This window comes from Microcaecilia unicolor, chromosome 2 (genome assembly GCF_901765095.1).
Source record: "Microcaecilia unicolor chromosome 2, aMicUni1.1, whole genome shotgun sequence".
Lineage (NCBI taxonomy): Eukaryota > Metazoa > Chordata > Amphibia > Gymnophiona > Siphonopidae > Microcaecilia > Microcaecilia unicolor.
This window is the reverse complement of record NC_044032.1, coordinates 322682737-322705503: the sequence shown is the minus strand read 5'-3', so window position 1 is coordinate 322705503 and position 22767 is coordinate 322682737. Positions and strand designations below refer to the sequence as shown.

The 22767-nt window shown below is 44.6% G+C and overlaps 1 protein-coding gene across 1 annotated transcript in view; it reads left to right on the top strand.

Moving 5' to 3' along the window:
- ELP1 (elongator complex protein 1) overlaps window positions 1-22767 on the top strand; it is a 1128708-nt gene that overhangs the window by 965385 nt on the left and 140556 nt on the right. The window contains 1 exon segment of the mRNA XM_030194341.1: window positions 13921-14031. Coding sequence (XP_030050201.1) covers window positions 13921-14031 — 111 coding nt within the window.

The following is a 22767-nucleotide window of genomic DNA, read 5'->3' as shown; positions in this document are numbered from 1 at the left end:
ATTTGTTTTAAATTTACTACACTGTAGTTTCATCGCATGCCCCCTAGTCCTAGTATTTTTGGAAAGCGTGAACAGACGCTTTACATCCACCTGTTCCACTCCACTCATTATTTTATATACCTCTATCATGTCTCCCCTCAGCCGTCTCTTCTCCAAGCTGAATAGCCCTAGCCTCCTTAATCATAGGGAAGTCGTCCCATCCCCGCTATCATTTTAGTCGCACTTCTCTGCACCTTTTCCAATTCTACTATATCTTTCTTGAGATGCGGCGACCAGAATTGAACACAATACTCAAGGTGCGGTCACACCATGGAGTGATACAACGGCATTATAACATTCTCACACCTGTTTTCCATACCTTTCCTAATAATACCCAACATTCTATTCGCTTTCCTAGCCGCAGCAGCACACTGAGCAGAAGGTTTCAGTGTATTATCGACGACGACACCCAGATCCCTTTCTCGGCCCATAACTCCTAACGTGGAACCTTGCATGACGTAGCTATAATTCGGGTTCTTTTTTCCCACATGCATCACCTTGCACTTGCTCACATTAAACGTCATCTGCCATTTAGCCGCCCAGTCTCCCAGTCTCGTAAGGTCCTCTTGTAATTTTTCACAATCCTGTCGCGATTTAACAACTTTGAATAACTTTGTGCCATCAGCAAATTTAATTACCTCGCTAGTTACTCCCATCTCTAAATCATTTATAAATATATTAAAAAGCAGCGGTCCTAGCACAGACCCCTGATGAACCCCACTAACTACCCTTCTCCATTGTGAATACTGCCCATTTAACCCCACTCTCTGTTTCCTAACCTTCAACCAGTTTTTTTTTTTTTCAATTAACAAGAAGTCTTTATTGAAAAAATGAAAGAGCCATGGAAAATTACAACTGTATCATAAAGAAAATATCATTCTCTATATTTCACACAGAACAGTGTTCATCTTACAAGGTTCACTTCTAATGACAGCATATGTCTAGACTTCACTTTTTATTCCCATTTTCCCCCATAAGAAATATCCTTAACCTAAAGCAAAATATCAAACCAAGGCTAATTATAGAAAATAACCCACCCTTCTAACCCAGTACAGTACCCAGCAAGTAGCACAATCACCTATAATCAGCAGTCAAATAGTCACAACAACCCCATTTATGATCCCAAACCCAAAGGGGCCCATATTCTTCCCAATTTTGCCATTTGCTTACAATCCTTTGCTAGTAGTCTCTCTTTTTCTGCGATATTTCCAAGCAAAGTTTTCCACCTAATTATTGAAGGGCAGTTTCGCTGTTTCCAAGCTTGTGCAATGGTCAATCTGCCTGCACATAAACAATGTTTCGCTAGGATCTTGCCCTCTTCTTTGAGTCATAAGATATTTTTGTGAAATAAATATACTGCAGGGTCCCATGGTATATCCACTCCTACCCACTGTTGCATCCTCCCCTGGATAGCTTTCCAGAATGCTCCCACCTTTCTGCATGTCCATGGTGCCCATTTGACCACAGTCTCTCCAGCATTTCTGGGATACTGTTTTAAACATATGGTGTAATCTTACTGGGGTCAGATACCAACGATATATTATTTTCGTAATATATTCCTGAATATTTATCGCTGGAGAGATCTGTGTTGAGCCTCTTTCAAATCTCTGCCACTCCACCTCTGTGTACTTTACTCCCAATTCTTTTTCCCACTGGTCTCGATGTCTAGAGTTCTGTGGAAGTTTATCTCTCAAGTATCCATATAGCAAGGAGATTAGACCTCTTGTTCCTTGTTCTCTTACACATAACTCCTCTAAGAACGTGACCTCTCCAAACAGATTAGCTCTTATTCCTGGGGAGTGTAGAAAATGGATTAGTTGCGTGTATGCGTATTGATCCCTCCGGGAGAGGTTGTAGGTTTCAGCTAATTCTGAGAATGTGACAAATCTCTCTCCACTTAATAATTGTCCCCAAAGATCAAGACCACTCCGTGCCCATTTAGTAAAGGTCGAGGGTTTACATCCCAGAGGAAAAGCTAAGTTGTATGCTATAGGGGACAGCCTAGAGTTATACACTTTCCTTCTACGTTCCATCTTATCCCAACATGATAATGTGAAGCGAATTACAGGGCTCACCTCCATTCCCAACCGCCTATGTTTAGGTGTTAGCCATAGCATATGTCCTAATTTTAATGGGCTACAAAGTAGATACTGTTCTGCCCTTATCCAAAGTTTATGAGAGGTCTCCTGGAACCATTCTACTGCCGCTTTGACTTGGGCTGCCCTGTGGTAGAACTCCAAGTGGGGAACTCCCAGTCCTCCCTTAGATTTACGAGCCATATAGGTCACACTGGAGTGAATTCTCGGCTTATTATCTTTCAGATAAACTTTGTTAATCGACTCTGTACACGCTGAAGCAAATGTTCATCTATTGGCAATGGAATTGATTGAAAGAGATATAGTAGGCGTGGCAAAATGTTCATTTTTACTGTGACTATCTTGCCAAACCAAGACAAGCCAAGAGGTTCCCATCTATCCAAATCTGCCTTAAGCTCAGTAACTAAAGGAGTATAATTCACCTCACTTAGGCGTTGCAGATTACTAATGAGGAGAACTCCTAGATATCGGATGCCATCGGTCACCCATTTCAATGGGAACAATTGCTGACATGCCTGATAAATTTGCGCGTCCACACCTTGTGCCAATGCTTCCGTCTTGGTGTAATTAATTTTGAAACCGGAGACCTTTCCGTAGGCATCTAAGGTTTGAAATAGCTTTGAAAGGGAGTCCAAAGGTGAAGTAATTGTCAATAGAACATCATCCGCAAATAGCGCTACCTTGGACTCCCATTCCCCTATCTTCACTCCGGTGATTTCCGGGTCGTTTCTAATGACCCACACCAGGGGCTCCATCACAATGGCAAACAAGAGAGGTGATAATGGACACCCCTGGCGTGTTCCTCTTTGTAAGTCAAAGAAGGGGGAAACCTGTCCATTGATCTTTAAGCATGCTTTAGGTCTAGTATAGAATTCTTCTATCCAACCCATAAATTTAGTGCCAAAACCAAGACATTGCATTGTCTGATATAAAAGGGCCAATGTACCCTATCGAATGCCTTTTCGGCATCAATACTTAACAGGCAGTAGGGTAAATTTCTTTGCTTTGCAGCATACATAACATCAATTGTTCGCCTTATGTTGTCAGAGGCTTGTCTATTCGCAATGAATCCCACTTGATCTGGGTGAATAATAGATGGAAGAACTGTGGTTAACCTGGTGGCCAACACCTTTGCCAATATACGCACATCCACGTTTAAGATCGAGATTGGCCGGTAGGAAGAACATTCGGTCACATCTTTTTTGGGCTTAGGGATTACGGCAATCCATGCCTCTCGCATAGTTTCTGGCATGCTTTCCCCAGTTCGTATAGAGTTTAACACCTCTGCTAACAGAGGTGCCAGGTATGGAGCAAACCTTTTATAAAATTCGCTTGTATACCTGTCTAGCCCAGGTGCTTTACCAGTTTTTAAAGATTTAATGGCATTGAGCACTTCCTTTGCCTTGATAGGAGCATCAAGCATTTCCCTGTGTTCTAGGGCGATACTTGGTAAACATAATTTCTCTAAATATGACCGAACTTCCCCCTCCTGTATCGAGCCATCCTTAGAGTACAATGCAGCATAATACTGGCTAAATCGGTTTCTAATCTCTTGCGACTGTCGGAGACTCTCTCCTTGTTGTCCCTTAATACAAAAAATGGTACGCTCTACCAGAAGCTTTCGCAGTTTAAGCGCTAGCTGTCTGCTAATCTTATTTTTCTTTGTATAATTATGAAGCTTTAACTTTATTCCTCAAGTACTTTAATATATTCACTGCACTCCTCTTCCTGTTTTAATATCATATTATTGAAAGTCCAGGTACCTCCCCTTTTCTCTGTCAGATGACTGTCCCACTGTAGCACACACGGGGCGTGGTCAGAGAGGGTAATATTTCCAATTTGTGATCTCCCAATCTGAGTTCCCAACAGTTTATCTATAAGGATGTAATCTATTCGGGAATATGTCTGATGAACTTGAGAGTAAAAGGAGTAGTCACGTTTTCCAGGGTGGCTGTTCCTCCAGGAATCACAAAGCCCCACATCTTTCACAAAAGTGGCAAAGTGCTTGGCAATTACCTTATCATTCCTTGTGGGAGAGCCAGTTCGGTCCAGGCCTGGTTGCAATGTGGCATTGAAGTCGCCACCTAATATCACAGAACCTCCTATCACTTCCAACCATTTCGCTTTAGTAACTGAAAGAAAGAGTGCTGTTTCGTGTTGGGGCCATAAATAGATCCAAACGTAATTTCCCTGTTTTCTATAGTACCTCTAATCAAAACATATCGCCCTTTTGGGTCCCGTTTCACCTGGTGGACCTGCAGAGAGAGATTATTATGAAAAAGTAGGGCTACCCCTCTTTGTTTCTTGTTTGAGATATCAGATGCAAAGTTTCATGGGCTCTCTTCAAGTGTGTTTCCTGTAGCATTATGACATGCGGTTTCAGTCTCATAAGTTCTTGCCACACTAATTGGCGCTTTCTCGGAGCATTAAGGCCCCTTACGTTAAGGGTTACAATATGTAAATTATGTGCCATTAGGGTTGTGTTGACCTAGACCAGGTCTTAAACATGGTCGCTGTCTCTGAGTAATGTACTTCCCATATCCCCCCTCCCTACCCCTCCCTCCCCCCCCCCTCCCTCCCAATATCTCCCTAATGGCAAAGAAAGACAAGGGGGGAGATCCATAAATAGGAATCTCTCCTGTTTTTCAACCCCGGCCAAGACAGCAAACCCATCCACAACCCTTCGCCCCGTCCCCCCGCAACATTCCTCTCTCTTATTTTACACAGATAACTATATCTTCCCCTTTTTATCTCCTATATTCACACATTGATGTATTTGCAAAACACTACCAGTTATATTTGTTCACTCAGTTCCAGCAGAGTTCATGTGGCAGATTTAGATGCAGTCAGTCGGGATTTCTTTGCTTTATTGAAGACTTGCTGCCACTGCGGCACTTTGTCTCGTGTTGTTACGGTCGTTGTCGTGGGTGTAGGCTCTGTCTCCATATCCATCAGCCCCGCCGTTTGCAACCGTTGTCGAGCCATGTCTACAGTGCGGACCTTATGGAGTTGACCCACTATGGTGAAGCACAGAGAAAATGGGAATGCCCATCAATATTTAATATTATGTTTTCCCAGGGCCTCCAAGATGGGTTTCATGTTTCGTGTTTGTTGTAGGGTTTATGCTGAGAGGTCCTGGTATATAGTAACTATATTTTCTTGAAATTGTAAGCCCTTCTTCTGTCTAGATAGGGCAAGCCATTTTCCTTTTCAGCATACTTCCAGAAACACACAACAATATCTCGTGGCTTGTTGGCCAACAGTTTTCCCAGCGCCCTGTGGGCCCTCTCAATTTCAGGGAGCGCTGTTTCTGGGGTTGCTTCCATTAATTGTGCGCAGAGTTCGTTTATTATTTTTGGTATGTCTTCTTGCTCGCCCGCCTCCGGAATTCCCCGGAAGCGTAAGTTATTTCTTCGCCCCCGATTTTCAATGTCATCCATCTTGTATTGTAATTCCTCTAACTGAGTAGAAAATCCATCTTCTCGCTGTTTTACTTGCGTCAACAGTTCGTCCTGCTCATCAACTTGGCCTTCAAACTCTTCCAACCGGGCCCCGACTTCTTTTATCTCGCCTCTCAAATTGTCTATACTTTCAACAATTTCTGATTGAGCCAGGTCTTTTCGGAGATCTTTAAGTATTTTGGCAAACTGCGATTCTCGAGCCCTGCCTGCTTCGTCTTCAGAGCGCAGCCTCGAGCTCAGGCTGCCATCGAGGGAGCTGACGTCACCGGAAGTCCCTTCAACCAGTTTTTAATCCACAATAGGACATGTCCTCCTATCCCATGACCCTCCAATTTCCTCTGTAGCCTTTCATGAGGTACCTTGTCAAACGCCTTTTGGAAATTCAGATACACAATATCAACCGGTTCCCCTTTGTCCACATGTTTGTTTACTCCTTGAAAGAATTGAAGTAAATTGGTCAGGCAAGATTTCCCCACACAAAAGCCGTGCTGACTCGGTCTCAGTAATCCATGTCCTTGGATGTGCTCTGTAATTTTGTTTTTAATAATAGCCTCTACCATTTTCCCCGGCACTGATGTCAGACTCACCGGTCTATAATTTCCCGGATCTCCCCTGGAGCCTTTTTTAAAAATCGGTGTTACATTGGCCACCCTCCAATCTTCCGGTACTACGCTCGATTTTAAGGATAAGTTGCATATCACTAGCAGTAGCTCCACAAGCTCATTTTTCAGTTCTGTCAGTACTCTAGGATGAATACCATCCGGTCCAGGAGATTTGCTACTCTTCAGTTTGCTGAACTGCCCCATTACGTCCTCCAGGTTTACTGTGAAGTCAGTAAGTTTCTCCGACTCGTCCGCTTGAAATACCATTTCCGACACTGGTATCCCACTCAAATCTTCCTCGGTGAAGACCGAAGCAAAGAATTAATTCTGTCTCTCCGCTACGTCTGTGTCTTCCTTGATCATCGCCCCTTTTACACCTCGGTCATCCAGCGGCCCAACCGATTCTTTTGCCGGCTTCCTGCTTTTAATATACCAAAAAAAATATTTACTATGTTTTTTTTGCCTCTAATGCTATCTTTTTTTCGTAATCCCTCTTGGCCTTCTTTATCTGCGCCTTGCATTTGCATTGACACTCCTTATGCTGCTTCTTGTTATTTTCAGACGGTTCCTTCTTCCATTTTCTGAAAGCGTTTCTTTTAGCCCTAATAACTTCCTTCACCTCACTTTTCAACCAGGCTGGCTGTCTTTTGGACTTAGTCTTTCTTTTCTAATTCCCGGAATATGTATGACCTGGGTCTCCAGGATGGTATTTTTGAACAGCGTCCACGCCTGTTGTACAGTTTTTACTCTCTCAGTTGACCCCCTAAGGTTTTTTTTTACCGTTCTTCTCATTTTATCATAGTCTCCTTTTTTAAAGTTAAACGCTAACGTATTTGACTTTCTGTGTACAGTTACTTCAAGGTCGATATCAAAACTGATCATATTATGATCACTGATATCAAGCGGCCCCAGTACCCTAACGTCCCTCACCAGATCGTGCGCTCCACTAAGGACCAAGTCTAGAATTTTTCCTTCTCTCGTCGGCTCCTGCACCAGCTGCTCCATAAAGCTGTCCTTGATTTCATCAAGGAATTGTACCTCTGTAGCGTGTCCCAATGTTACATTTACCCAGTCTATATTTGGATAATTGAAGTCACCCAATATTATCACATTGCCCATTTTGTTCACGTCTCTGATTTCTTTTATCATTTCTGCGTCTACCTGCTCGTCCTGGCGAGGCGGACGGTAGTACACTCCTATCACCATTTTTTCCCTTTTATACATGGAATTTCAACCCACAATGATTCAAAGGTGTGACTTGTGTCCTGCTGAATTTGTAATCTATCTGAGTCAAGGCTCTCGTTAATATACAATGCAACCCGTCCACCAGTCCGGTCCACCCTATCACTACGATATACTTTGTACCCCGGTATGAAAGTGTCCCACTGGTTATCCTCCTTCCACCAGGTCTCAGTAATGCCTATTATATCCAATTTTTCGTTTAGTGCAATATATTCCAACTCTCCCATCTTATTTCTTAGACTCCTAGCATTTGCATATAGACATTTCAGACTATGTTTGTTGTTCCTATTTGCATGATGCTTAGTACCTGACACTATTGATTTGCCATCTTTTGTCTGATCTTTAGTTGTATTTAAGGACACCTGGCCTACCACGGTCTGTTGTGCAACCTCATTATCCAGAAACCCTATCTTCCCTGTTTGTGAGGTATCTTTGCAAGATACCTTTTCCCGAACCATGCGCTTTTGAGCGACTGTCGGCCTTCCCCCCATTTCTAGTTTAAAAGCTGCTCTATCTCCTTTTTAAATGCCGATGCCAGCAGCCTGGTCCCACCCTGGTTAAGGTGGAGCCCATCCTTTCGGAATAGGCTCCCCCTTCCCCAGAATGTTGCCCAGTTCCTAACAAATCTAAAACCCTCCTCCCTGCACCATCGTCTCATCCACGCATTGAAACTCCGGAGCTCTGCCTGTCTCTTGGGCCCTGCGCGTGGAACAGGTAGCATTTCAGAAAATGCTACCCTAGAGGATCTGGATTTGATCTTTCTACCTAAGAGCCTAAATTTGGCTTCCAGAACCTCTCTCCCACATTTTCCTATGTCATTGGTACCCACATGTACCAAGACAGCGGACTCCTCCCCAGCACTATCTAGAATCCTATCTAGGTGATGCGTGAGGTCCGCCACCTTTCCACCAGGCAAAACGAAGGCGATAACGCTCTCACTGAGCCCAGAGCCCTGGAGGCTGAGCAATGCCCTGCCCCCACTAAATAAACGTGCAGCTGACCCTGATTACAGATCTACACACACACACACACAGCAGCAGCTAACCCAGAGGGAAGGAAAAGAAAACTCTAACACAAACACAGATCCCTGTCAGAACCCAGAGCACGTTCTGAGAGAAAACTATCAGGCTTTCCAGTTACCACCAAGCGTAAGTAATGCAAAAGCAGAGGAACTCTTCAGCTGCAGGCTAAAGTACTATCCCTTGACGTCAGCACAAACCCTGGCAGCCAATCAGGAGAGACGTCCCCCCCTCCCCCTCAGCCAAACCGGCAGAATCATAACACTTGGACATATTTAAACTAAGTCAATTTGCTCTCATCTATTACTTTATAGTCCTCAGATAAAGACATAACTGAATACCTTCTGTCACAGAATTTTCAATTTTAAAAAAGAATATCATCTGCATATATCCTATAATGAAGACCCAAAACCTTCAAAAAGGCTCATAAAAGGAAGACGAAAATATTAAAACTGCCGAAACAACAGACCCTTGAGGAACACCTGTCTTAGTTTATAATTTCTGATCGCTCTAATCCTTGTACAACACAAAACATAAGTACATAAGTAATGCCATACTGGGAAAAGACCAAGGGTCCATCGAGCCCAGCATCCTGTCCACGACAGCGGCCAATCCAGGCCAAGGGCACCTGGCAAGCTTCCCAAATGTACAAACATTCAATACATGTTATTCCTGGAATTTTGGATTTTTCCAAGTCCGTTTAGTAGCGGTTTATGGACTTGTCCTTTAGGAATCCGTCCAACCCCTTTTTAAACTCTGCTAAGCTAACTGCCTTCACCACTTTCTCCGGCAACGAATTCCAGAGTTTAATTACACGTTGGGTGAAGAAAAATTTTCTCCGATTTGTTTTAAATTTACTACACTGTAGTTTCATCGCATGCCCCCTAGTCCTAGTATTTTTGGAAAGCATGAACAGACGCTTCACATCCACCTGTTCCACTCCACTCATTATTTTATATACCTCTATCATGTCTCCCCTCAGCCGTTTCTTCTCCAAGCTGTATAGCCCTAGCCTCCTTAGTCTTTCTTCATAGGGAAGTCGTCCCATCCCCGCTATCATTTTAGTCGCCCTTCGCTGCACCTTTTCCAGTTTTACTATATCTTTCTTGAGATGCGGCGACCAGAATTGAACACAATACTCAAGGTGCGGTCGCACCATGGAACGATACAACGGCATTATAACATCCTCACACCTGTTTTCCATACCTTTCCTAATAATACCCAACATTCTATTCGCTTTCTTAGCCGCAGCAGCACACTGAGCAGAAGGTTTCAGTGTGTTATCGACGACGACACCCAGATCCCTTTCTTGGTCCGTAACTCCTAACGTGGAACCTTGCATGACGTAGCTATAATTCGGGTTCTTTTTTCCCACATGCATCACCTTGCACTTGCTCACATTAAACATCATCTGCCATTTAGCCGCCCAGTCTCCCAGTCTCGTAAGGTCCTCTTGTAATTTTTCACAATCCTGTCGCGATTTAAAGACTTTGAATAACTTTGTGTCATCAGCAAATTTAATTACCTCGCTAGTTACTCCCATCTCTAAATCATTTATAAATATATTAAAAAGCAGCGGTCCTAGCACGGACCCCTGAGGAACCCCACTAACTACCCTTCTCCATTGTGAATACTGCCCATTTAACCCCACTCTCTGTTTCCTATCCTTCAACCAGTTTTTAATCCACAATAGGACATTTCCTCCTATCCCATGACCCTCCAATTTCCTCTGTAGCCTTTCATGAGGTACCTTGTCAAACACCTTTTGAAAATCCAGATACACAATATCAACCGACTCCCCTTTGTCCACATGTTTGTTCACTCCTTCAAAGAATTGAAGTAAATTGGTCAGGCAAGATTTCCCCACACAAAAGCCATGCTGACTTGGTCTCAGTAATCCATGTCCTCGGATGTGCTCTGTAATTTTGTTTTTAATAATAGCCTCTACCATTTTCCCCGGCACCGACGTCAGACTCACCGGTCTATAATTTCCCGGATCTCCCCTGGAGCCTTTTTTAAAAATGGGCGTTACATTGGCCACCTTCCAATCTTCCGGTACCACGCTCGATTTTAAGGATAAGTTGCATATCACTAGCAGTAGCTCTGCAAGCTCGTTTTTCAGTTCTATCAGTACTCTAGGATGAATACCATCCGGTCCAGGAGATTTGCTACTCTTCAGTTTGCCGAACTGCCCCATTACGTCCTCCAGGTTTACCGTGAAGTCTGTAAGTTTCTCCGACTCGTCCGCTTGAAATACCATTTCCGACACCGGTATCCCACCCAAATCTTCCTCGGTGAAGACCGAAGCAAAGAATTCATTCAGTCTCTCCGCTACGTCTTTGTCTTCCTTGATCGCCCCTTTTACCCCCTCGGTCATTCAGCGGCCCAACCGATTCTTTTGTCGGCTTCCTGCTTTTAATATACCGAAAAAAATTTTTATTATGTTTTTTTGCCTCTAATGCTATCTTTTTTTCATACTCCCTCTTGGCCTTCTTAATCTGCGCCTTGCATTTGCTTTGACACTCCTTATGCTCTTTCTTGTTATTTTCAGACGGTTCCTTCTTCCATTTTCTGAAGGCGTTTCTTTTAGCCCTAGTAGCTTCCTTCACCTCACTTTTCAACCACGCTGGCTGTCTTTTGGACTTCCGTCTTTCTTTTCTAATTCCCGGAATATGTATGGCCTGGGCCTCCAGGATGGTATTTTTGAACAGCGTCCACGCCTGTTGTACAGTTTTTACTCTCTCAGTTGCCCCCCTAAGTTTTTTTTTTACCGTTCTTCTCATTTTATCATAGTCTCCTTTTTTAAAGTTAAACGCTAACGTATTTGACTTTCTGTGTACAGTTACTTCAAGGTCGATGTCAAAACTGATCATATTATGGTCACTGTTATCAAGCGGCCCCAGTACCATAACGTCCCTCACCAGATCATGCGCTCCACTAAGGACCAAGTCTAGAATTTTTCCTTCTCTCGTCGGCTCCTGCACCAGTTGCTCCATAAAGCTGTCCTTGATTTCATCAAGGAATTGTATCTCTGTAGCGTGTCCCGATGTTACATTTACCCAGTCTATATTTGGATAATTGAAGTCACCCATTATTATCACATTGCCCATTTTGTTCGCGTCTCTGATTTCTTTTATCATTTCTGTGTCTACCTGCTCATCCTGGCGAGGCGGACGGTAGTACACTCCTATCACCATTTGTTTCCCTTTTATACATGGAATTTCAACCCACAGTGATTCAAAGCTGTGATTTGTGTCCTGCTGAATTTGTAATCTATCTGAGTCAAGGCTCTCATTAATATACAATGCTACCCCTCCACCAGAAAGTAGTAAAGTAGTAAAGATTCAGTATCAAATCAAAAGAAAAAAAGCAGATCAAAAAAGACAAAAAAATAGAACAGGAGGGTAACAGAAGAAGTGGTTTATTACAAGTTACCCGACGTGGCCATGTTTCGCCCTCAGGCTGCGTCAGGGGTAAAAAAACTAATAGGGGTAAAAAGCAAAGTGAACCCCTAAAAGTAGTCATACAACCACCTTACATAAGTGCTTCACAAGCTTACTCAGCAAACTTCACAATGCTATGTTGACTGAGAGACTTCAGAAATTAAAACCATATCTCATATTTCTTATGCAAGTCTCTCAGTTTTGTATTTGATTTTACATTATTTGTTTTTGTTTGGGGTTTTTTTTTAAGTAACTTGATGCAGCTGTTTCAAGGTGAAACATGGCCATGTCAGGCACAGATGTGTAAATCTCTGGGAGCCTTTTTGTATTTTAAATAAAGATTGTTTATCTTCTTATTACATCTGCCTTTTGCTTTAATCTTCCACATTGGATTTGGTAGTACGTTTTGTCTTGTTGTTTTCTCACCCTTGACATTTTCAGGGCATAGACCATAGAAGTCCGCCCAACACTGGCTTTGCTTCCTAAACTGCGATGGATTTACAGCCTGTCTCACTGACACAGACTACCCAGTAATTACCATGGATTCTTTTGGATTCGTAATAAGTAAATGAAACCTTTATTAGGGAAGCTAAATTCTACAATGATTAAGATATATACAACGGTTAAGACATATACAATGATTAGCTGTATAAAAAATCATTGTATCACTGGTCTCTACATCTAAGCAATGCAAAGAGTTCTTAGACCAGGAAAGGAAGCAATAATATACATACATAAAGCATCACTGGTCTCCATCATCCAGGCTGTTATCATCAGCTGGGGGGCCCGTTACAGCGATAGCTAGGAACTTTTGGACCAGAAACAGACCCTCTGCGCAGTGCATCCACTCACAGATGAGCCCTCACTCTGCTGTGACAAGCCCTCCCTTTTTATTAGGCTCTTAGCTCATGTCCAGAGCTAAGGAAAGTTACAGAATGCTTCTAAGGAAAATTACAGAATGCTTCTCTGCTTAGGTCTGTTGGAACGTAGTCACATGCTTTCCCAAGTCAAGGTGGCCAAGCTGGGCCCGGAAAAACAAACGCCATCCTCCCCTTCACATACCAAATTAGTTAGAGCTTTGTCTTATCTTCTGCATTCCAACTTGTTTCTTGTATTTACAAGAAAAGTTACTTTCAGTCAAAGACAGAGTTGATAATCTTTAAAATTCACTTCCATTACACTTCCCAATTACTAGTGTTGCCATCTAATCACCGCTAAGCTTGTTTGGTTCTATGTGTACTATATAGGATCCCTTGTACAAAATAATTTGGTAAAATAATAAAATCTGTAGAGTTTTTATCCACAAAAACCAAATCTAAAATATGCCCTCCCTTGAGAATGGCTTGATACACAATCTGCTGCCACCCTAATATATAAAATAGATCTAAAAAATCAGCAAATTTATCAGTACAAATCTTATCAATATGAAGATTAAAATCTCCCAAAATCAGAGTGTTTGAAGGATCTAAATTCAAATCACTCACCAACTCAAATAGTGGCAAACAATCATGATTTAAAACCCCTGGGGCACAATAACATAACAAAACATTATTGGAGAAGACAAAAACAATAGATTAATCCCAGGGAGGAGCATTACTTCATTTTTTATCAAATTAAAACATCCTTAATAAACAATTAACTCCCCTCCACCCTTCCTGTCTAATTGCAGTTTGAATATACAGACCCATGACCCATTGGCCTATTGCTTGCTCTGATACCAACACACATATACACACACCAACCCCTCACCCCACCACACACACTTACATGTAGAAGGGTTGGAAAGAATTTCATGAGCCATTCTCTGCATGCTTTTCCTATTTATTAAAATTAACCATTTTAAAGAATAGTTTTGAGCCATATCAGCTATTGTGGGAGTATATCCTAATCCATGGAAGAGGCGAAGTATAATTAAGTGACCATAATCTCTGTAGCTTCTTTGCATCTCCTCTGACTTGGGCGCCTGACAGCAGCACCATCCTAATTACTGTACCTTTATTTCTCTTTCTACCATGCAGCTCAAAGACATCACTTGGTATTCCTGGAATCTCAGACTACAACACTTGTGCATCACAAGCAGCGTCTCACTATTGTTCGAGAGCTTAAACAGCAAGCACAAGGACGTCTAGGTTTGTTTCACCCAGTTCTGTTTGTTTATGCTGGCTGTAATTAGTGTTTTGCTTTTTGGTATTTTGAAGGATCAGATCAACTAACTTGGGCATTCTTTTTAACATGGGCCTTTACACAGAAAGACTGCATAGAAAAATTAATAAAACAAATATTAGCCTGATTGTTGTTTCTGAGGTAAAATCTTTGTTTGCTTATGGTAAATCAGCTATTTTATTACAATTTGACTTGGTTGCTGTTTTTTATATAGTCGATTATGACCAGTGTGTGTTTTCTAGCGAAAAAGGTGCTGGTACTCAAATGCCAGGCTACCTTTCAGGGGTGGGGTGATCACTGAGGGACCCACCCCACAATAGCCAGGCCCCCTGCAAGCAGTCACAGAATCTATGAAAAGGCAGAATTGGTGTGTAGAGCCTGAGCTCTTTCATTATAACTCAGGGACCATGAGTCAAGTTTAGCAGACAATGAAAAGGGTGCCCGGTACTCAGTACCCCCTCAAAAAAAAAGCCCTGATTATGACATATTATTGTATAAATTGAGTTCATTGTGAATCTCTGGTATAGTTTTGTCTTCGATAGGAGAATTTCTTTCGTGTCGATATTAGAGTTAAAATGGCTGATCAAATTTCTACCAGCTGGACTCCACCTTGTGGAGTACCTCAGGCATCGCCATTGTCTCCAGTGGTGTGCTGGAGCCGGCTCGCACTGGCTCGCAAGAGCCGCTTGTTAACTTTGCTCGGCTCTTGAAACCCGCGAGCTGGCTCTCCTCCCTCCCTCTTCCCTCACATCACTGACCTGACAAATTCTTCGGGGCAGGCAGTCTTGCCTGCTCGCTGCAAGTGCTAACTCTCCCCCGCTGGCGCTGCAGGTTCGCGCTTTAAAAATGGCCACCGAGACTTCCAGAGGCGGCCTCGCGAGACCTCGCCCTTGTAAGTCTCGGCGGCCATTTTGAAGCGCGAACCGGCAGCGCCAGTGGGGGACTGAGTCAGTGCTTGCAGCGGGCAGGCAAGACTGCCTGCCCCGAAGAATTAAAGGAGTCAGATCGGTGACGGGAGGAGGGAGGAGAATTCTATTAACAACTCGGGAGGGGGTGGCAGGGGAGAGAACTAGGGAGTCGCTGGGCATGGGTGGATCATGGAAGGGAGAGAAGGGTCGTCGCTGGGCATGGGTGGATCATGGAGGGGAGAGAAGGGTTGTCACTGGGTATGGGTGCATGCAGGGCAGGGGAGAGAAGGGTCGTTGGGTATATAGGTGCATGCAGGGCAGGGGAGAGGAGGGTCACCGGACTTGGGTGGATGGAGGGCAGGGGAGAGGAGGGTCACTGGGTATGGGTGCATGGAGGGCAGGGGAGGGTTGCTGGGTGCATGCAGGGCAGGGTGAGAGAAGGGTCACTGGACATGGGTGGATGGAGGGCAGGGGAGAGGAGGGTCGCTGGACATAGGTGGATGGAGGGCAGGGGAGAGGAAGGGAGAGAGAAGAAATGCTGGACATGGATGGAGGGGAGGGAAGAGTGAGGAAGGAGATGAGATGAGGGAAAAGGAAGAGAGAAGAAAAACTGCATATGGATGAAGAAAATAGGCAGAAGTTGAGGACCAGAAATGAAGAAGAAAGGAAAGAAATAAATGGAAAGGAAGCCCTGGAAACGGAGTTAAGAGGACAGATAGCAGCAGAATCGGATACTGGGCCAGCATGATCAGAAAAACAGTCACCAGACAACAAAGATAGAAAAAAAATCATTTTATTTTCATTATAGTGTTTGGAATATGTTCACTTTGAGAAGCGGGTGCTCAACATTAAAAGTTTATATTTATTTACTTATTTATGGCATTTTATCCTACATTAAACATGAATTAGATTGGAACCTGGGATCATTTAATTTTTTTTTTCCTGGAGAGAGTAATGCATTGCCGCCGCCCCCCCCCCCTCCCCCGGCTATAGCCAGCTCTGCAATTTGGGGGCGGCGCAGAGGTGGATAGGGGGGGCGCAGAGGTGGACCGGGGAGAGAGCCTGTTGTTAAAAATTTACCAGCACACCACTGATTGTCTCCCATATTATTTAGTTAGATTGAGTGGGCAAGGATATACTTTCAGATTTGATATTCCCTAATAGCGCAGAAAAGAAACAAGTGGAAAAACAACTTCAAGGGATCAATCCAAGACAAGAGATAAGATGCTCCAAAAAAAACTTTATTGAGGACCCAACACGGTCCGTGTTTCGGTTTTTGAAAAAACCTTCATCAGGGGTCAATCAGTAGTTGCACAGAAGATATACTGACAGACAATGGAGCTCATAAAATGTGGTCTCTTGAATATATAGGAGAGTGTAGCCTAGTACCAACGTATCCAGTGTGAAATCATATTATGTAAAGGTCAAATAATTGGTGTACAGTTATAAAAAAAAAGAGAGAGAAAATAGCAGAAACATTGAAGATAAGAATTTAGGGCCTCTTGTACAAAGCTGCGCCAGCAATTTCTACACAGTTAATGATAGACAGCCCATTCAATGTGTGCGGGATTCCTGTCATTTTCCATGTGGGAATCGTTAGCATAAGGTTGTAGCTCATCCTGGCCTTGGAATTAGTGCTGTTTGTGTATAGCATTTTCAAGTGGAGAGATTGTGGGATAATATCAATGTTTCCATTAAGTATGTATGTGGTTATACTGATGCAGGGCAGCTGTTGGGCAGACTACTTAATCCATCATCAAGTGAATTCTAAGGCATTATTTTGTAGGATCCCAAGAGACACTACTCATACTTATATAGACAGTGCATGCCCACCCATATTAGCTCTGGGCCCACCCAAAATCTCAGGTCTGGCTACGCCACTGATACATATATCTTTACTATATAAACAAATGACTAAGCTAAGAGACAGTGAGTGTTTCATACGAGGATATGGTGTTTGTAGCAGGGGCGTATCTAGAATCCGGCGGTAGGGGGGGCCACAGCCAGAGAGGGGGGGCACATTTTTGCCTGCCTGCCTCCCTCCCCCCCCCCCCCCCGCCGCCGCCTCTCTCTCCACCCCCTCCCCGCCGTCAACCCTCCCCCGCTGCTTACTTTTGCTGGCGCCGAGGTCCGACCCGCAATCTCCGTTTTTCGTCTTCCTCCGTGGCCATGCTTCCAGGAAGTAACGCTGCAGTGCTGATTCGTTGAATCCAGTTCGACGTCTGATGTCAGACGCCGAACTGGATTCAACGAATCAGCACTGCAGCGTTACTTCCTGGAAGCATGGCCACGGAGGTAGACGAAAAACGGAGATTGCGGGTCGGACCTCGGCGCCAGCAAAAGTAAGCAGCGGGGGAGGGTTGACGGCGGGGAGGGGGGCCAGGGCGAAATCTGCGGGGGCCCAGGCCCCTGTGGCCCCACGCAGATACGCCCCTGGTTTGTAGGTGATGATTCAAGCATGGGTGGAAAGTAAAATTATGTGGCTTGTTAAAACTTAAGTATATGAAATCTGAAGGTACAACCAAAATTAAAAACAAAAATTAATAAACAAAAAACCTGAATAAAACCTTAAAAGGGCTACCAGGTACTTCTTAGCCAGGATCAGGTGACCCTCAGGGGGAGGAATGCTGGCTTCGGCCTAACCCCTGGTAAGCCTTTTCTTGGTTGAGAGGTGCCCAGCTCTCCCACCGGTTGCCTTCTCAGGTGCCATGGAGGACTTGCAGCTCATCTGCATATCCTCGGAGCCTTCGCCGGAGTGACTCCCAGGTCCGTTCCGATCCACTCGGGGCCTCTGCTCAAGGTGCACAGTGCTCCTACCAGGTGCTGTGGAGGACTTGCAGTGTTCTGCATATCCTCACAGCTGCATCCGGGGTGACTCCCAAATCCACCCCGACCTTCCCAGGGCCTTCGCCACAGTTACCCAGGGCTTTCGCTCCACCTACCCAGAGCTACCAGGTACTTCTTAGCCAGGATCAGGTGACCCTCAGGGGGAGGAATGCTGGCTTCGGCCTAACCCCTGGTAAGCCTTTTCTTGGTTGAGAGGTGCCCAGCTCTCCCACCGGTTGCCTTCTCAGGTGCCATGGAGGACTTGCAGCTCATCTGCATATCCTCGGAGCCTTCGCCGGAGTGACTCCCAGGTCCGTTCCGATCCACTCGGGGCCTCTGCTCAAGGTGCACAGTGCTCCTACCAGGTGCTGTGGAGGACTTGCAGTGTTCTGCATATCCTCACAGCTGCATCCGGGGTGACTCCCAAATCCACCCCGACCTTCCCAGGGCCTTCGCCACAGTTACCCAGGGCTTTCGCTCCACCTACCCAGAGCTACCAGGTACTTCTTAGCCAGGATCAGGTGACCCTCAGGGGGAGGAATGCTGGCTTCGGCCTAACCCCTGGTAAGCCTTTTCTTGGTTGAGAGGTGCCCAGCTCTCCCACCGGTTGCCTTCTCAGGTGCCGTGGAGGACTTGCAGCTCATCTGCATATCCTCGGAGCCTTCGCCGGAGTGACTCCCAGGTCCGTTCCGATCCACTCGGGGCCTCTGCTCAAGGTGCCGCGTGCCTAACGGCACGCGAAAGCTTTCCTTCTAATAAGTTCTGGGAGAAGAGGATATTTCTCTGGTAAGTGAACAAATTTTGCTTGTGCTTTCGGAACTTGAAGATTGGGGTTTAAAGGAGGAACTGTAAGTTAGTGATAGGCTGATATCCTTAATACTTTAGCAAGTTTTAAATTACGGAAAAACTCAAAAAACACTAAGATGGAGTCAGCAGTCCAGCAGCGAGAGGGGTGCTATCCAGTCTTTTGCATTGAGTGTCACATGTATGATTATCTCCCAATTGGTGAGGTGTCATATGTGTGTGCCCGATGCAAAGAGCTCCTAGCTCTCAGAGAACGTGTACGTTCTCTTGAGGCTAGAGTAGCAGACTTGATGGAGCTGAGGGAGACAGAGAGGTACATAGAGGAGACCTACAGGGATGTTGTAGAGAAGTCCCACCTCCAGTCAGGTAGCCCCTGTGCTACCTTGGAGGAGGGAGGTCTCCTAGAAGGAGAGCATCACCCTGGTGAAGTAGGACGTACTCCTCTAGCCAAGACCTGCCCACCAGGGGATGTATTATCCTTTCGCACCGAGGATATATCTCCAAATGTTGCCCGGGAGGGAAAGGTTAGGACAGCTGTTGTACTGGGTGATTCGATCATTAGGCATATAGATAGCTGGGTGGCTGGTGGACGTGAGGATCGCCTGGTGACTTGCCTGCCTGGTGCGAAGGTGGCGGACCTCACGCGTCACCTAGATAGGATTTTATATAGTGCTGGGGAGGAGACGGTTGTCTTGGTACATGTGGGTACTAATGACATAGGAAAATGTGGGAGAGAGGTTCTGGAAGCAAAATTTAGGCTCTTAGGTAGAAAGCTGAAATCCAGATCCTCCAGGGTAGCATTTTCTGAAATGCTACCTGTGCCACGCGCAGGGCCCAAGAGACAGGCAGAGCTCCAGAGTCTCAATGCATGGATGAGACGATGGTGCAGGGAGGAGGGCTTTAGATTTGTTAGGAACTGGGCAACATTCTGGGGAAGGGGGAGCCTATTCCGAAAGGATGGGCTCCATCTTAACCAGAGTGGGACCAGGCTGCTGGCATCGGCGTTTAAGAAGGAGATAGAGCAGCTTTTAAACTAGAAATGGGGGGAAGGCCAACAGTCGCTCAAAAGAGCATGGTTCGGGATAAGGTATCTTTCAAAGATATCACCATAACAGGGAAGATAGAGTATCCTGATAGTGAGGTTGCAAAAGAGATTGTAGTAGATCGGGTATCTTTAAATAACAATAAAAATCAGACAAAAGATTGCCAATTAATACTGTCAAGTACTAAGCATGATGTACTTAGGAACAACAAACATAGTTTGAAATGTCTATATGCGAATGCCAGGAGCCTAAGAAATAAGATGGGGGAGTTGGAATATATTGCACTAAATGAAAAATTAGATATAATAGGCATCTCTGAGACCTGGTGGAAGGAGGATAACCAGTGGGACACTGTCATACCGGGGTACAAATTATATCGTAGTGATAGGGTGAATCGGATTGGTGGAGGGGTAGCATTGTATATTAACGAGAGCCTTGAATCAAATAGATTGAAAATTCTGCAGGAAACAAAACACTCCTTGGAATCACTGTGGATTGAAATTCCATGTGCAAAGGGGAAAAGGATAGTGATAGGAGTGTACTACCGTCCGCCTGGCCAGGACGAACAGACGGATGCGGAAATGTTAAAGGAAATCAGGGACGCAAACAAACTGGGCAACACAATAATAATGGGGGATTTCAATTACCCGCATATAGACTGGGTTAATGTAACATCTGTACACGCAAGGGACATAAGATTTCTTGATGAAATCAAGGACAGCTTCATGGAACAGCTAGTTCAGGAGCCGACAAGAGAAGGAAAAATACTAGACTTAGTCCTTAGTGGTGCTCATGATCTAGTGCAGGGGGTAACGATACGAGGGCCGCTTGATAACAGTGATCATAATATGATCGGTTTTGATATTGGCATTGAAGGAAGTGAAACTAGGAAATCAAGTACGCTAGCGTTTAACTATAGAAAAGGTGATTACGACAAAATGAGAAAAATGGTGAAAAAAAGACTGAAAGGAGCAGCTCGCAGAGTAAAAAACTTGCATCAGGCGTGGATGCTGTTTAAAAACACCATCCTGGAGGTTCAGGACAAATATATTCCACGTATTAGAAAAAAGGGAAAAAAGACTAAACGTCAGCCGGCGTGGCTAAACAGTAAGATAAAGGAAATCATTAGAGCCAAAAAACAATCCTTCAGAAAGTGGAGAAGAGAACCAACTGAAAGTAACAGGATAGATCATAAGGAATGCCAAGCCAAATGCAAAGCGGAGATAAGGAGGGCAAAAAAGGACTTTGAGAAGAAATTAGCGTTGGAAGCAAAAATACATAGTAAAAATTTTTTTAGATACATTAAAAGCAGGAAACCGGCCAAAGAGTCGGTTGGGCCGCTGGACGAAAATGGTGTTAAAGGGGCGATCAAGGAGGACAAAGCCATAGCGGAGAAATTAAATGAATTCTTTGCTTCGGTCTTCACCGAGGAGGATTTGGGGGGGACACCGGTGCCGGAAAGAATATTTGAAGCGGGGGAGTCGGAGAAACTAAACAAATTCTCTGTAACCTTGGAGGATGTAATGGGTCAGTTCAGCAAGCTGAAGAGTAGTAAATCACCGGGACCTGATGGTATTCATCCCAGAGTATTAATAGAACTAAAAAATGAACTTGCGGAGCTACTGTTAGAAATATGCAATCTGTCCCTAAAATCGAGTGTAGTACCGGAAGACTGGAGGGTAGCCAATGTTACTCCGATTTTTAAGAAGGGTTCCAGAGGAGATCCGGGAAATTATAGACCGGTGAGTCTGACGTCGGTGCCGGGCAAGATGGTGGAGGCTATTATTAAGAATAAAATTGCAGAGCATATACAAAAACATGGACTGATGAGACAAAGTCAGCACGGATTTAGTGAAGGGAAGTCTTGCCTCACCAATCTAATGCATTTTTTTGAGGGGGTAAGCAAACATGTGGACAATGGGGAGCCGGTTGATATTGTATATCTGGATTTTCAGAAGGCGTTGACAAAGTGCCGCACGAAAGACTCCTGAAGAAATTGCAGAGTCATGGAATCGGAGGTAGGGTATTATTATGGATTAAGAACTGGTTGAAAGATAGGAAGCAGAGAGTAGGATTGCGTGGCCAGTATTCTCAGTGGAGGAGGGTAGTTAGTGGGGTCCCGCAGGGGTCTGTGCTGGGTCCGTTGCTTTTTAATGTATTTATAAATGACCTAGAGATGGGAATAACTAGTGAGGTAATTAAATTCGCCGATGACACAAAATTATTCAGGGTCGTCAAGTCGCAGGAGGAATGTGAACGATTACAGGAGGACCTTGCGAGACTGGGAGAATGGGCGTGCAAGTGGCAGATGAAGTTCAATGTTGACAAGTGCAAAGTGATGCATGTGGGTAAGAGGAACCCGAATTATAGCTACGTCTTGCAAGGTTCCGCGTTAGGAGTTACGGATCAAGAAAGGGATCTGGGTGTCGTCGTCGATGATACGCTGAAACCTTCTGCTCAGTGTGCTGCTGCGGCTAGGAAAGCGAATAGAATGTTGGGTGTTATTAGGAAGGGTATGGAGTCCAGGTGTGCGGATGTTATAATGCCGTTGTATCGCTCCATGGTGCGACCGCACCTGGAGTATTGTGTTCAGTACTGGTCTCCGTATCTCAAAAAAGATATAGTAGAATTGGAAAAGGTACAGCGAAGGGCGACGAAAATGATAGTGGGGATGGGACGACTTTCCTATGAAGAGAGGCTGAGAAGGCTAGGGCTTTTCAGCTTGGAGAAGAGACGGCTGAGGGGAGATATGATAGAAGTGTATAAAATAATGAGTGGAATGGATCGGGTGGATGTGAAGCGACTGTTCACGCTATCCAAAAATACTAGGACTAGAGGGCATGAGTTGAAGCTACAGTGTGGTAAATTTAAAACGAATCGGAGAAAATTTTTCTTCACCCAACGTGTAATTAGACTCTGGAATTCGTTGCCGGAGAACGTGGTACGGCCGGTTAGCTTGACGGAGTTTAAAAAGGGGTTAGATAGATTCCTAAAGGACAAGTCCATAGACCGCTATTAAATGGACTTGGAAAAATTCCGCGTTTTTAGGTATAACTTGTCTGGAATGTTTTTACGTTTGGGGAGCGTGCCAGGTGCCCTTGACCTGGATTGGCCACTGTCG